General features: G+C 42.3%; 1 protein-coding gene across 1 annotated transcript in view; it reads right to left on the bottom strand.

Moving 5' to 3' along the window:
• Nucleotides 1–824: 824 nt before the first annotated feature.
• Nucleotides 825–14400, bottom strand: part of CTPS2 (CTP synthase 2) — a 133244-nt gene continuing 119668 nt past the window's right edge. The window contains exons 18-19 of the mRNA XM_054720544.1: nt 2494–2604; nt 825–1039 (exon numbers count right to left, since the gene is read on the bottom strand). Coding sequence (XP_054576519.1) covers nt 2529–2604 — 76 coding nt within the window. The 3' untranslated portion in view covers nt 825–1039; nt 2494–2528. The remainder of the gene's footprint in view (nt 1040–2493; nt 2605–14400) is intronic.

Genomic DNA, 14400 nt, shown 5'->3' on the forward strand with positions numbered 1-14400 from the left:
CATAACATTATGAATGTACCTAATGCTACTGAAATGTTCACTTTAAAATGGTTAATTCTATGTTATGTGAATTTCATCTCAATTAAAAAATATACAGGGTGTCCCCCCAAAATGTATACACACTTTGAATAAAGTGTTTATTAAAATACATTTCATTTCCGCCCTCGCTGGTTTTTCTGTGGTTGGAGCGTCGGTCCTGTGGACTGAAGTGGACTGAAGGGTCCCGGGTTCGATTCCAGTCAAGGGCATGTACCTCGGTTGCAGGCTCAATCCCCGGCCCTACTCAGCGAGTGTGGGAGGCAACCAATCAATGTGTCTCTCTCACATTGATGGTTCTCTCTCTGTGTCTCTCCCTTCCCTTCCACTCTCTCTAAAATAACCTCAGGTGAGGATTAACCAAAAACACACACACAAACATTTCATTTTCAAAATGTAATAGAATCTACAGCTATCAGCTGTTAAAGTGCGTATACATTTTTGGGGGACACCCTGTATATTAACTGATCTTGATTCCTGAGATTTTTTTAAGACCCCTTAAATTCTGTGCCTGAGCACAGGCCTTACTTGCCACCCCCATTCTTGGACCTATTTAAATTTCCTTTTAACTAGAAATAAACTGGGCAAGAAAGTGAAATAAGCTTGGGCCGCACCCAGATCTCTGGTTGAGTTCCAAGTAAAATGGCTCATTTTTTACTCAAAATTAGTTATTGCATGTGCCCTGCCACCCTTCCCATATAGCCCAGTGAAGGCTCAGTTCCTGTATCGTTGCTCAGCACCTGTCACCACGGTACACCGGACAAAATAAGAACACGCTTTCTCCCCAGTCAGGTTGTTGGGAAATGTTTAATCGGCTAGAGAAATCTGAGACCCAAAGGCCGCCTCTGGAGGGAAAAAGGAAAGTGCCCCCTTTGGTTCTGGTTCATGAAAGTACATATTATTTGATTCCCTTTGAGGCTTTCATCCCATGTTTCGTGATTCTTTAAGAATGAGGTGATTTCTTCAGATAGTTGCTTTATCTTGGCTTCAATTACTTCAGAGCCTTAAAAAAAAAAAAAAGGAATATGTGTATTAGCAACATCAGAACCTGAATAATATGTCTTTAAAATACTCCCAGCTGATCTCTGCATCATTTTGGTTTGCTCCTAAAAGTCTCCATGTCTGAGGCAAACCTAAATAAATACGAATGTGCTTTCCATGGAGAACATGAATATTCAGTCCCTAAGTGAAATACAAAGAGAGCTGACACTGAAGCAATGAACTCTTTACAAATATCCCCGAGCTGCTGGCCCTGCTAAAGAGAGCAGGTCATCCCAGGCCTCTGAGCTGGAATATGATCAAGCTGGCCGGGCTGCTGTCACTCTCAGAAAGCCTAACACAGCAGCGCGGAAAATAGGCGGCCCTCAGAAGCCAAGCCCGTCTCTGCCATCGCCCTGCAAAGAAATAAAATACTATGCTATTTTACACGCACCCAAGGAAACCTGCTTTCCACAAGCGACCTAGACCAGGGGCCGGCAAACTGTTTTTACAAACAGGTTTCCTGGGACGCAGCCATGCCCATACTGTCTGGCCCTTTACAGAAGAAGGTTGCTGATCCCTGACCTAAACTATTAGCACTCTACCCACTTCGGCCTCCAGGTGTATTGTTTATTTATACACACATGCATCAAATAAATAAATAAATAAATAAATAAATAAATAAAATTTTCTATCTATCTATTTATTTATTTACTAGAGGCCCAGTGCCTGAAATTCATGCATTGGGGGGGGGGGGGGGGAGGATCCCTCAGCCCAGCCTGCACCCTCTTGAAATCTGGGACCCTTCAGGGGATGTCCAACTGCCAGTTTAGGCCCAATCCCGCAGAAATCCCTGTGGATTGGGCCTAAACTGGCAGTCAGACATCCCTCTTGCAATCCAGGACCGCTAGCCCCTAACTGCTCACCTGCCTGCCTGATCGCCCCTAAGCACTCCGCCTGCCTGATTGCCCTTAACTGCCTCTGCCTGCCTAATCGCCCCTAAGCACTCTGCCTGCCTGCCGAATCACCCCTAACCACTCTGTCTGCCTGCCTGATCTCCCCTAACCACCTCTGCCTTCCTGATTGCCCCTAACCACTCTGCCTGCCTCCCTGATGGCCCCTAACTACTCACCTGCCTGCCTGATCGCCCCTAACTGCTCACTGTGGGGTGGCCAGCTGGAGTGAGGGGCCGTGGTCATTCTGGTCTCTGGTCATTCTGGTCGTTCCACCATTTCTATCACTGGGCTTTTATGATCTAGGATTCCTGGCCTCAAATGCATTCCATTCTCCCCATGCTAACTGCTAGCTTTCTCGGGTGCATTCCAGTTTCCCAAAGGTGCAGTGGGCTGTGAGGTCTGTCTGTCTACCTCTGCCAGGCAAATAGGATCCTACAGACAAGTCCTGTAGTGCTTGCTCCCTTCTACACCAAGACAGCAGCTCGTCTGCAAAACAAACAAGAACTTAGAGATTCCTTCTTACCCTCTCAGGTAGCGCCTGTCATTCCGAGTCATGTATTAGTTGCAGCTTATTTCCAACTCAGCTATCCTTGGCTCTGAAAAGCTGTCATCACTGGCATCGCTGTATCTATCACTAGATCAAAAGAGGAATTAATTTAGCAAGGTATTAAAAAAAACAGACAATGATCCAAAACACTTTCCATAATTAACTCCCACTCAGAGACAATACTAAGAAATACTCTATTAGCACTTCCTACTCACATACCACAGTCTCCTTTTGTCAGAGGAACTGATCACTTGCTTTCATCTTAAATTGGAAGTAACTTATTCAGAAAATTTATAAAAGCATTTCAATTTAGATTAACTTTATAATCTTATAAAGACCACTAATCATTTCTAAACTTCAACAAAAGCCTTAAAAGCACATTGCTGCTGACCCTCTTACCTACTGTCTGCTTTCTACTAGAGGTATTATGTAAACAAATTAAGTTAAAATGAAAGCCTCAGCTGATAGACCCATTTATTTCCTATGAATCTACTATTGCCTGAATCGCAGTCCATTTGAGATTAAGCATCATTCAGTCCTATTCCTGCTGATCTCAATTTGTTCTCAAGTGCAATAAATAGCATAGCATCAAATAGTACTTGAACGCTCACAGATTTATTTTCATTTTTCACCCTTCTGATGACAACTGTTTCCTTTATCAATACGGAAGGACTACAGACCAGTGAGAGCAGCTGTACATCCCTTGATTACATTAGCCAAACACTCTCCATTTTACTCAGTGGCAGGCTGGGTTTTGTCTCCGAGTTTGCGGACCACAAGAGCTCCCTAGAGAGCTTCAATGTGGAGGAGCTGGTCATCCACAGTCAGCAAACTCCATGGGGATATTGAACTTGGTGGTCAATAGAACTAAGACATGCATGTTAGCTCAAGACCCACGTCCAGCCAGCAAGGCTTAGTGGTTGAGCATCGACCTATGAACCAGGAGGTTAGGGTTCGATTCCCAGTCAGGGCACAAGCCCGGGTTGTGGGATCAGTCCCCAGTGTGGGGCGTGCAGGAGGCAGCCAATCGATGATTCTCCCTCATTGTTGATGTTTCTCTCTCTCTCTCCCTCTCCCTTCCTCTTTGAAATCAATAAAAATATATATATTTTTAAATACCCAGGAAAAACCCAGTAGTGCACATAAAAAACAGTCATGTACTTGGTAAACTCACCTTGAAATCCTATCTGCTTCAGACCCCATTTTCACTATGATTTATGGGTCAGCAGCATGAAAGTTTCCCAACCCAACACACATTCTCATAGGTTCAAGGATTTTAGAAATAATTTTCACAAAATAGAAACTTCATGGGATGCTCCAACTACCTCAAGTCACATGGAATATTAAAAACAGGACCAATTATTCACATAGATATTGCCATGTTTGGGTTCCTGAGAAATGCACCTTCTCCATGAGATAGCCCTGCAAGTGTCCTTTTGCTCTGAGCTGTGCTCAGTTTAGGGTTCCTCTTGCTCGATTCCAAATAAGTCAGCAGGTTGATCAATTCCACAAGAGTTCTACTGATCTATGGAGATGGCATTGCCAGGAATTAAATGTTTCATGAATTCCATAATAGGTGAAAATCTACTCCTTTTTCTTTTTGTTAAGGGAAGAAAAGGAACAATTAGAGAAACCCTCTGCTCATAGGTTAGGAAACAAAGATTTCCTCTAAATATATTGAGCACCTATCAATAAATACATAAACAAAATCATAAAACCCAACCTCACTCTCCTCCCTGATTTTTGGACAAAATCACGAAGGGTAGGCATGGGGGGTGGCCTAGAGGATGGAGAGGATACTTATACATTCTTAGAAGAAGATTAAGAATTGGCAGAAAATAAGTGAAATACGTCAGTCAGAGAAAGACAAGTATCACATGATCTCACTCATATGTGGAATCTAATTAACAAAATAAACTGATGAATAGAGTGGATCCAGAGACATGGAAGCATGGAAGAGAGTGCAGAATCTCTGAGGGAAGAGGGGGGAGATGGAGCGGGGGGGGCGGGGGGGGAGGTAATCAACCAAAGACCTTATATGCATATATGTATAACCCATGGACATAGACAATAGGTGGTAAAGGCCTGGGGGCGGGGGGGGGGTGAGGGGGGGCTGGCTGCAGGGGGTCAATGTGGGGGAAGGGGACATATGTAATACTTTCAACAATAAAGATTTATAAAAAAAAAGAATTGGCAGAAAAGACAAGGTATGTTAGATAAACATATAAATCAACATATCCTTAAAAGCATTCAAGTAGAACAGTGGTCGGCAAACTCATTAGTCAACAGAGCCAAATATCAACAGTACAACGATTGAAATTTCTTTTGAGAGCCACATTTTTTAAACTTAAACTTCTTCTAACGCCACTTCTTCAAAATAGACTCGCCCAGGCCGTGGTATTTTGTGGAAGAGCCACACTCAAGGGGCCAAAGAGCCGCATGTGGCTCGCGAGCCGCGGTTTGCCGACCACTGAAGTAGAAGCTACCTCTTATTAGATTTTAGTTCAGGAAAATCCACGCGCTATTGTAAAAGAGTTTTCAATAAAGAAAACACAGGAATAACTGAAGAATGTTTTTTAAAAAACTGGCCTCAAAAGTTGACATGTCCTTTCCCATGTACTCCCGCTACTACACAAATCTTTCCTGATTCTATGCAACATTACCTGTCACAGAATTAGCAAAGAAAGGGGATTTGGAAGTTGTACTCAATTCCCTATCTGAGAAGAAATGAAGGTCAAGGGTGTTCAAGTGATTCACTGAGCACAGAGCTCATTTGAGGTGGGGCCAGAATCCCCATCATGCTAACCCAGCCCACAAACTCAAGTTTACTAGTAAGCTGTGTTGCAGTGGGCCAGCATGGCCTCTCAGGGCATGTTGCCTAACACAAGTGAGAAGGCCCAAACCAATTTCCTCCGTTATCAGATTTCATACCTGCTTCCTTCTCTAATCTCAGGCTGGGGAAGAGTAGGATGGGCCCACATCTTCCCTGTCACTCCTGGTTGTACTGTTTATTGGCCATGCATGTATGCACTGGTCACCTGACTCCTGAGAGTCTAGAAATAGTTGAATTAATACCTAAAACCTCATCAAATGTTATAAGGGCCAAAAGGGAATGTGTAAGTATGCTCTTGAAAACTATACAAAAAATATAAGCTGTCACTATTCATGGGGGCTACATGTTTGTAATATGGTATCTCTCAAAAAGTCATGGAAATATAAAGACGTCATGAAAACTGCCAAGTGCGCCGAAACCGGTTTGGCTCAGTGGATAGAGCGTCGGCCTGCGGACTGAAAGGTCCCAGGTTTGATTCCGGTCGGGGGCATGTACCTTGGTTGTGGGCACATCCCCAGTAGGGGTTGTGCTGGAGGCAGCTGATGGATGTTTCTCTCTCATCGACGTTTCTAACTCTCTATCCCTCTCTCTTCCTCTCTATAAAAAATCAGTAAAATATATTTTAAAAAAATAAAGAAAACTGCCAAGTGCATGATGTTTAGCATTGTTTCCTGTACCAACAGTAATTCCCTACCCACGTTAGCAAGTGAACTTGGGTGGGTGTGTGTCTAACTTAATGGCTCTGATTTCCTGTCTAATGGCTGTCTGCCCCACACTGCCCACACCCCAAAATAGCACAGGCTGAGTCTAGCAAAGTGTGGCTCGGTTTGGGTTTACTCATCTCCAAGGTAAATGACAGGGTTCATTAACTTTCTTTCATATGTGTCAGGGGCCAAGGGTAAAACAATCAAGTAAACCACTACACTCAAGAACAGAATTATCCAAAGAGGCATGCTGATAAACTTGCTGATTTTATGGCATTCACGTGTCAGCAAAAAAAAAAAAACAACTGCTAGAAGTCAAATGTGGATCATCACCCACAAGCAGAACATCAGGGGCTCCTGCACATTCAATCAAATGTGGGTGCTACTCTGAGACACGTGTGACTTAAGGGTTCATTTCTGTTTCACAAAGAACAGAATTAAAGAAGTCCTAAGATATACTTACCTGGGTATATTTTCACTTAATTCAAAACATCTCAGCTCTTTCTTAAGCCTAACTTGTCTTTTAAAATAATCTCTGTACACACACACACACACACACACTTCATAGTGGGCAGAGTTATATTTGGGTCTTGCATGTTAAATTTTATGAAATGCCACAGAATATAGACCCATTCATGTATGTCTTATGACATTTGAGGAGGGGAAAGTTTTAAACCTACAAGCCACGGTAGCTATCTAAATTTAAATCAAATAAAATTTAAAGTTCTCCTTCTCACTCAAACACATTAAGCCATATTTAAGTGCTCAGTAGCCACGTGTGCCTCGTGACTGTCATACTGGATGGTGCAGATTATAGAATACTTCTGTCATTGCAGACAATTTTATTGGATAATGCTGATTTAAAAACAAATGAATAATGATTTTTTAAAAAACAAACTATAATCCCCATGCAATGGTCCTCCTCTCACTCCCTAAAAAGGTTTTTGTAAAGGTCTGGCTATCCACAGTTAAGGAAAATCACAGCAAATCTCTCTGATGCATGCAGGTGCCTCCCAAATAATGGAAGCATTCTTTTTAAAAAAACTGTTTCACTGTACTATTTCTTACAAGGCAAAATCAAAATCACCAGCCGCAAGGCCTGGGAACCGCTATCCTGACAACCCTGGCTTGATTTACAAGACTTGACAGCATCGGTCTACACATGGTTCTTTGACAAACAAAAGGCTTGTCACGGTCAAGTTTGTTTGTGAAAGATTCCTGGTGCCTAATAAATTCCCAATATAAGAATACATGTATTCCAAGGTGCTAGGGCAAGGATACAGTAATGCCTCATATAGTCCACCTTTTATGCTATCCTGGGGGCAGCCATTAGACCATTTCTTCTTCATCGACAGGAAGAGGTGGTTGGAATTAAAACATTTTAATGGCATACTTAAGATTCCCAGCATGCACGAGTCCCTACAATACTTCATATCAAAATCCATTTCATGTGGAAAAAGCCTATTTTAAAACAGGTTCCCATGCACACAGTTTTCCCCAAAGCATTGTTACCACTATACTTACTTCCTTCTCAAAGAGCCCCTGGAAGCCATAAAATATAAGAGTAACGAAATAAAAACTTAGTGTGCTTTGAATGAGTTTTACATTGAATAATAAATGCAGAATGCAAGCCCTGCAGGGCACAAAGAACGTAGTAGTGTTTGTCACCATTAACTCCCTTCCTGGCTGCCCCCACATCATCAGCCTGCAGTGACCCATGATCAGTAAAGAGCACCTTTTAACCAACACTTAATCCCCGAGGGAAGGTATTCTCAAATGTGGTTGATTAGCAGGACTTCAACCAGAAAGAGTCTCAAGGTATGGAGTTAGAGCCAAACAATCACAGAGGGGGAGCTATTTTAAAAGATGTTTAAAAGGACTGTTAAAAAAGAAAGCAAGAAAGAAACATTTCCCAGGTCACTTTTGCTTGAAGTGTAACAAAGGGGGAAAAGTAGTATTTTCATATCCATTTAAAGTTTACAAAGCACCATCTCAACTGTTCCTCACAGCAACCCTAAAGGATGAAGATCCTGAGGGGAGATCAGGGGACTGCGGACTGTTCTGTATGGATTTGTGTGCATTTTATCCTGTAGTCAAGGAAGCCACTGAGAGTTCTAAGCTCCAAGATAACGTAGGAAGACCATTCTGCTGGCAGAAGACGGATCGAGAGGAGGAAAACTGGAGGCACAGACACCAGGTAGACTTTGCAGTAGGCAAGAGATGAAGGAGACCAGAACTAAGGTCATGTTAATAATAAGAGCATCATCATCATCATCATATTTCCCATTTAATTTCCCACCATAGACCAGGCACTGTGCTGAGTGCTTTACATTTAGTACAAAACAATCTTCATTAGTCCCATATGAAGTGTGTACTATTACCATCTCCTTTTTTATTTATTTATTTTTATTTTTAGACTAGAGGCCAAATGCATGGATTCGTGCACCGGTGGGGTCCCTCAGCCTGGCCTGCACCCTCTCGCAATCCAGGACCCCTCAGGAGATGTCGGAGAGCTGGTTTCAGCCCGATCCCTGCAGGCCAGGCCAAAGGACCCCACCGGTGCACGAATCCGTGCACTGGGCCTCTAGTATGCATACAAGATCTTTGGTTAATCTCTTCCCGCCCTCCCCCCTCGCCTTTCCCTCTTCCCTGTGAGATTTATCAATCTGTTTCATGTTTCCATGCCTGTGCGTTGAGCATCTGCCCCCTGGTGGTCACTGCACATCATAGCTACCTGTCAGTTGGCCAATTGGCCGGTCGCTTAGGCTTTTGTATATATAGATCCTCCCACGAGGATATTTTTTCATTGATTTTTAGAGAAAGGGAAAGAGAGAAACACATTAATTGGTTGCCTCCTGCATGCACCCTGATCAGGGCCTAGGTGGGGGAGGAGGCTGCAACCAAGATACATGCCCTTGACTGTAATCAAACCCTTTGGTCCACAAGCCGACGCTCTATCCACTGAGCCAAACCAGCTAGGGCTCAGAATGAGGTCACAGTCACACCTCCATAGCCTGAGCACTGAGGCCCCGGCCATACCCCTTGCAACATGGCAGATACGAGGAGTTCTGGTGAATTCCAACACCCAGATTCTCCAGGACCTGCTGACTATGAGCAATGGGGGAGAAGTAAGGAGGAATCTGAGCTTATTTGTGGGAGTCCAGCCAGGTATGTGGATGATGCTAATGGTGGTACCACTGGCAGGAAGATGTCTATCCTGATGTCAGTCACAATCCTAGGAGCCTGGGAGCAGCCATCAAAGAGAGAACAAGCTATAATGTGGCACTTTCCACACTGCTGGGGCTGTGCACTTGCACATCAATGTTCTTTCTTAGCTGGGGGTCTGCTGCTGAGGACTCCTAAAAGAAGGTCATTGGATGGTGGGAGGGGGAGCTTTTGGGATATGAACACCAGACAATGACATTCATATTAGTATGTCTCGGCAGTTTTCCAGGAAGTGGGACTGCAGCTTTCATCATATTCTCAGAGATAATTTGTCAGCACCCAAATGCAGAAAATCACTATACTACCTGATGAGTCCCTTCAGGACTGGGACTATGTTCTTATTCAACTAGCACTTGATTCTCTTGTAGCCAGCACTGTGGCTGGGATAAAGTAAACATTACTACATGTGAATTGAGGGAATGCTGAAGTACACAGCCATTAACCTTTTGCACTCGGATGTCGAGTGTGACTCGACACGGTTAGCATCAGTAGCAGCTCGTATGTCGAGCCACACTCGACGCGTAGTTTCACCGCGGGGGGGGAAGGGGGATTTTTGTCTATTTTTCCAGTATCTTTTCTTGTTTTCATTAGCATGAAAGGACAAGTAAAATGTAAATGCCGTCTCAACTGATGCCAAAAAAGAAAAAATGAAAAACCAATAACGCATGTGAAATTTACTAGGAAACTAGTACATGATCTTATTGGAGAATTCAGAGATGGTACACTAACTTCCAGGGGTAGATTATTATCCACTAAATTAGAGCAACGTTTAGATGGAAAGCTCCATATAATCACACCTCACCCTAACAAAAAACACAAAGATTGTGTTGTTTGTTCTAACAGAAAAATCAAAGGAGGAAGGAGAGAAACGATTTATATTTGCGAAACATGTGAATGTAAACCAGGTCTTCATGTGGGTGAATGTTTCAAAAAATATCACACCATGAAAAATTATAGAGATTAAAATTACTCTTTGAATGTTTCAATAATTTGAAATATAAAAAAATCCAAATAAATAAGTTTGTATGTAAAGAAACTCCAGTTTTTTATTCTACTGCCGCGCTTTGTAAAATCTGGGGTATTTAAAAAATTAAATCCCGAGTAGAATAAAGGAATCGAGAAAAAAGCAAACGAGTGCAAAGGGTTAAACATTATGAGCATCCTGCAACGTGGAAAAATGCACTCGAGGTGTTAAGTTCAAAGGACAAGTTTTTGTAATTAATAAAGAATCTGTGGTGATGCTTTGAGAACATATGAGTATCCTGTTTCTCACAACCTTTCGTCCAATGGTTTTGGTATACACTGATCATGTTTATTTGGTTCAGTTATTATATTGGGGGTTGTTTCTGGTTGTTTTTTTTTTGTGGGGGCGTTTTTGTAATATATTTTTTATTGATTTCAGAGAGGAAGAGAGAGAGAGAAGAGAGATAGAAACATCAATGATAAGAGAGAATCATTGATTGGCTGCCTCCTGCACACACCCCCACTGGGGATAAAGCCCATAACCCGGGCATGTGCCCTGACCAGGAATCGAACTGTGACTTCCTGATTCATAGGTCAACATTCAACCACTGAGCCACACCAGCTAGGCTGGCCTGGACTCTTTATAAAAGTCAATGTTGCTCTGACCAGTGTGCTCAGTGGTTAGAGTGTCAGCCTGCACACTGAAGGGCTGCAGGTTCCATTCCCAGCCCTGGTTATGGCGCATTCGGGAGGCAACCAATCAATGTGTCTCTCTCACATTAACGTTTCTCTCTTTCTCCCCCTCCCTCCCCTCGGGTGAGGATTAACAACAACAACAACAACAAGTCATGGAATATATACTCAACAATAAAAAGAATGAGATCTTGACATTTGTGAAAACATGGATAGACCTTACGCCAAGTAAAATAAGTCAGACAGAGAAAGACAAATACCCTATAATTTCACTTATATGTGGACTTTAAAAAAACAAGACAAATGAATAAACAAAACAGAAACAGACCCATAGATACAGAGAACAAGCTGATGGTGGGTGAGTGGATGGGTGAAATTAACAAAGAAAAAAAAAAGTCAATGTTATGAAAAACTAAAACAAAACAGGGTGATTTATCCAGATTAAAAGAAACTAAGAAAACATAATGTAGGGGTTCAGAACAGGTCACACCAAAATATACCTCTGTGGTATGTGGATTCTTTTTTTTTTTAATATATTTTTATTGTTTTCAGAGAGGAAGGGAGAGGGAAAGAGATTGAAATATCAATGATGAGAGAGAATCATTAATCAGAGAATCATTAATCAGCTGCCTCCTGCACGCCCCACACTGGGGATCGAGCCCACAACCAGGCATGTGCCCTGGACCTTAATCGAACCTGAGACCCTTCAGTCTGCAGGCTGATGCTCTATCCACTGAGCCAAACCAGCTAGGGCTGGTATATGGATTCTTTTAAGCTGAAAGTAACAGAGTCCCTGCAGGCTCATGAGAAACTTTTATCTCTCAAAGAATTTAAATTAAGGCCCTTGCCCATAATAAGTTATCATCAGAAATAACTTTTTATAACCTATTTGTAGGGCAGGGTGAACTACTAATTACTAAATGCTCTTCTTATCATCTTGTAATGACTTCATTTTTCTCTGAAGTCCCAGGTGCCTTACCTCATTCCTAGTACAGAATGTCATGTACACGCATTTTCCCTTTCTGTATCTGAACGTCTCATGTACGTGTTGTCTCTGACTCTCTCAAGTATGTGGGGCTCCCGTAAGTATATGTGTAATTAAATTTTGTTATTTTCTCTCATTAACCAGCCTCATGTCGATATACTTATTAGACCAGCTGAAGGAACCTCGAAGGGTAGAGGAAAGTTTCTTTCTCCACACAATAACCAAATGAACCTTGAATAGATCATTGATTACATTTTTATTTTTACAAAAGCTAAAAAAAAAAAAAAAATGCTTGGGGACATGTGGAGAAATTTAACTATGAACTGGATATTAAATGATGCTATTGAGCCCGGCTGGCATGGCTTGGTGCTTGAGCTTTAACCCATGAACCAGGAGGTCTCGGTTCGGTTCCCGGCCAGGGCACATACCCGGGTTGTGGGCCCAATCCCCAGTGGCGGTCATGCAGGAGACAGTGGATCAGTGATTCTCTCTCATCATTGATGTTTCTATTCCCTCTCCCCTCCCTTCTTCTCTGAAATCAATAAAAATATATTAAAAAGAAAAAAATGATACCTTTGAATTAATGTTAATTTTCTTAGGTATGATAATGCAGTTATGTGAGAAAATGTCTTTAATTTTAGGAAATGTGTGATTATTTAGGGGTAAAGTGCTATGATGTTTTGCAACTTAATATAAGTGGTTCAGAAATAAGTTTATACACAGAGCAACTTGTCTAAAAGCAAATGTGGTCAAATGGCAACAACTGACAAATCTAAGTGAAAGGTATACAACTGTTCATTTACTATTTGTTCATCTTTCCTATAAGTTTGAAGGTTTTCAAAATAAAAGAGTTGAAGAACAAAGTATATATACACTCACTATTATGACTGCAACCATTAAAAGAGTAATATGTGGATATAGAATAAAGACTAGAAATACTAAAAAATGAATACAGCCCTAGCCGGTTTGGCTCAGTGGATAGAGCGTCGGCCTGTGGACTCAAGGGTCCCAGGTTCGATTCCGGTCAAGGGCATGTACCTTGGTTGCGGGCACATCCCCAGTAGGGGGTATACAGGAGGCAGCTGATCGATGTTTCTCTCTCATCGATGTTTCTAACTCTCTCTCCCTCTCCCTTCCTCTCTGTAAAAAAATCAATAAAAAATATATTTTTTTAAATGAATACAGTCACTATGTGTTAAGCTGGTGGGTTTATTAGTCCTTTTTTTATTTTCCAAATTTTCTGTAATGTTACATCTAGAAGTCAACAAAAAACAAAGTCTTCCCAGGCTGGAAGCCAGCATGTCACTTAAAAGGAAACCCATACAGTCACCAAAGAAGCACCAGACACAATGGTGAATGAAATGGGTGCCTTCTCCCCCTGACTGCTGCCAGGATTCAAAGTTAAAAGTAGAAAGGGAAGGGTAAGCACTAAGGAGAGAATTAACTTAGATCCTAGAAGCACGCAAGAGATTGGGAAATGGAACTGGCTCCAGGTATGTACTTCCTTTGAGGACCCTCTGGCTATAAAGTAGCTTCACCTTTTGAGTTTATTTTAAGCAAATACAGTGAATCACTAAGTAACCTCCCTCCTGTTGTTTCTGTACCAGCCTACCTCCTGATTCGCCACAAAAAGATTTCTCTGCGCAGGAGAGAGTATAGGTTGGGTGGAGACATGGAATCCAAGATCCTAAGATATAGGATAAAATGCTACTCAAATGTCTTAAGATTTCAATTTTATACTTTAAAAACATTTCCCCAAAGAGCTGTGTTTCTGTGAACTGCAGACTGAACCCCATCTAAGTTCTTACTTTCCAACATAGAATGAGTACCATCTAAGCAAGAGAGTTTAACTCAGACCTGACAAATGGGCATGATAAATGCCAGCATTATAAAATTTGGAAGTTGTTCCTAACTTGGTGTGTAGTGATTGTGTCTAAGAGCCTTGCAGCACAGCCCCTGAGAACATATGTGCTCAAAAACAACCTATGAACTTTAGCCTCTGATCCCTCTTCTGTTCTCAGTTACTTAAAATGGAATTCTAGACAGAGATTAAGTTCTCATTTCTAGATACTAGAAAACTCACAATTATAAGCATCTTTGTATATTACATGGTGGGGCAAAAGTAAGTTTACCATTGTTCATATGGAAAATAATACAATCTATAATAATAAAAGGGTAATATGCAAATCGACCAAACGGCGGAACGACCAGTCACTATGACGTGCACTGACCACCAGGGGGCAGACGTTCAATGCAGGAGCTGCCCCCTGGTGTCAGTGTGCTCCCACAGGGGGAGCGCCGCTCAGCCAGAAGCCGGGCAAGTGCAGCAACGGTGGCAGGAGCTCTCTCGAGGCAGCGCTAAGGAGTAGCGAGCAGAGCCCTAAGAAGCAGCGAGCAGGCGGGCTCTAAGGAGTGAGGGCTCCTGAACTGCGAGAGGGCACAGGCCGGGCTGAGGGACACCCCCCCGCCCCAACAAGTAC

The sequence above is a fragment of the Eptesicus fuscus genome, chromosome 1 (genome assembly GCF_027574615.1).
Source record: "Eptesicus fuscus isolate TK198812 chromosome 1, DD_ASM_mEF_20220401, whole genome shotgun sequence".
NCBI lineage: Eukaryota > Metazoa > Chordata > Mammalia > Chiroptera > Vespertilionidae > Eptesicus > Eptesicus fuscus.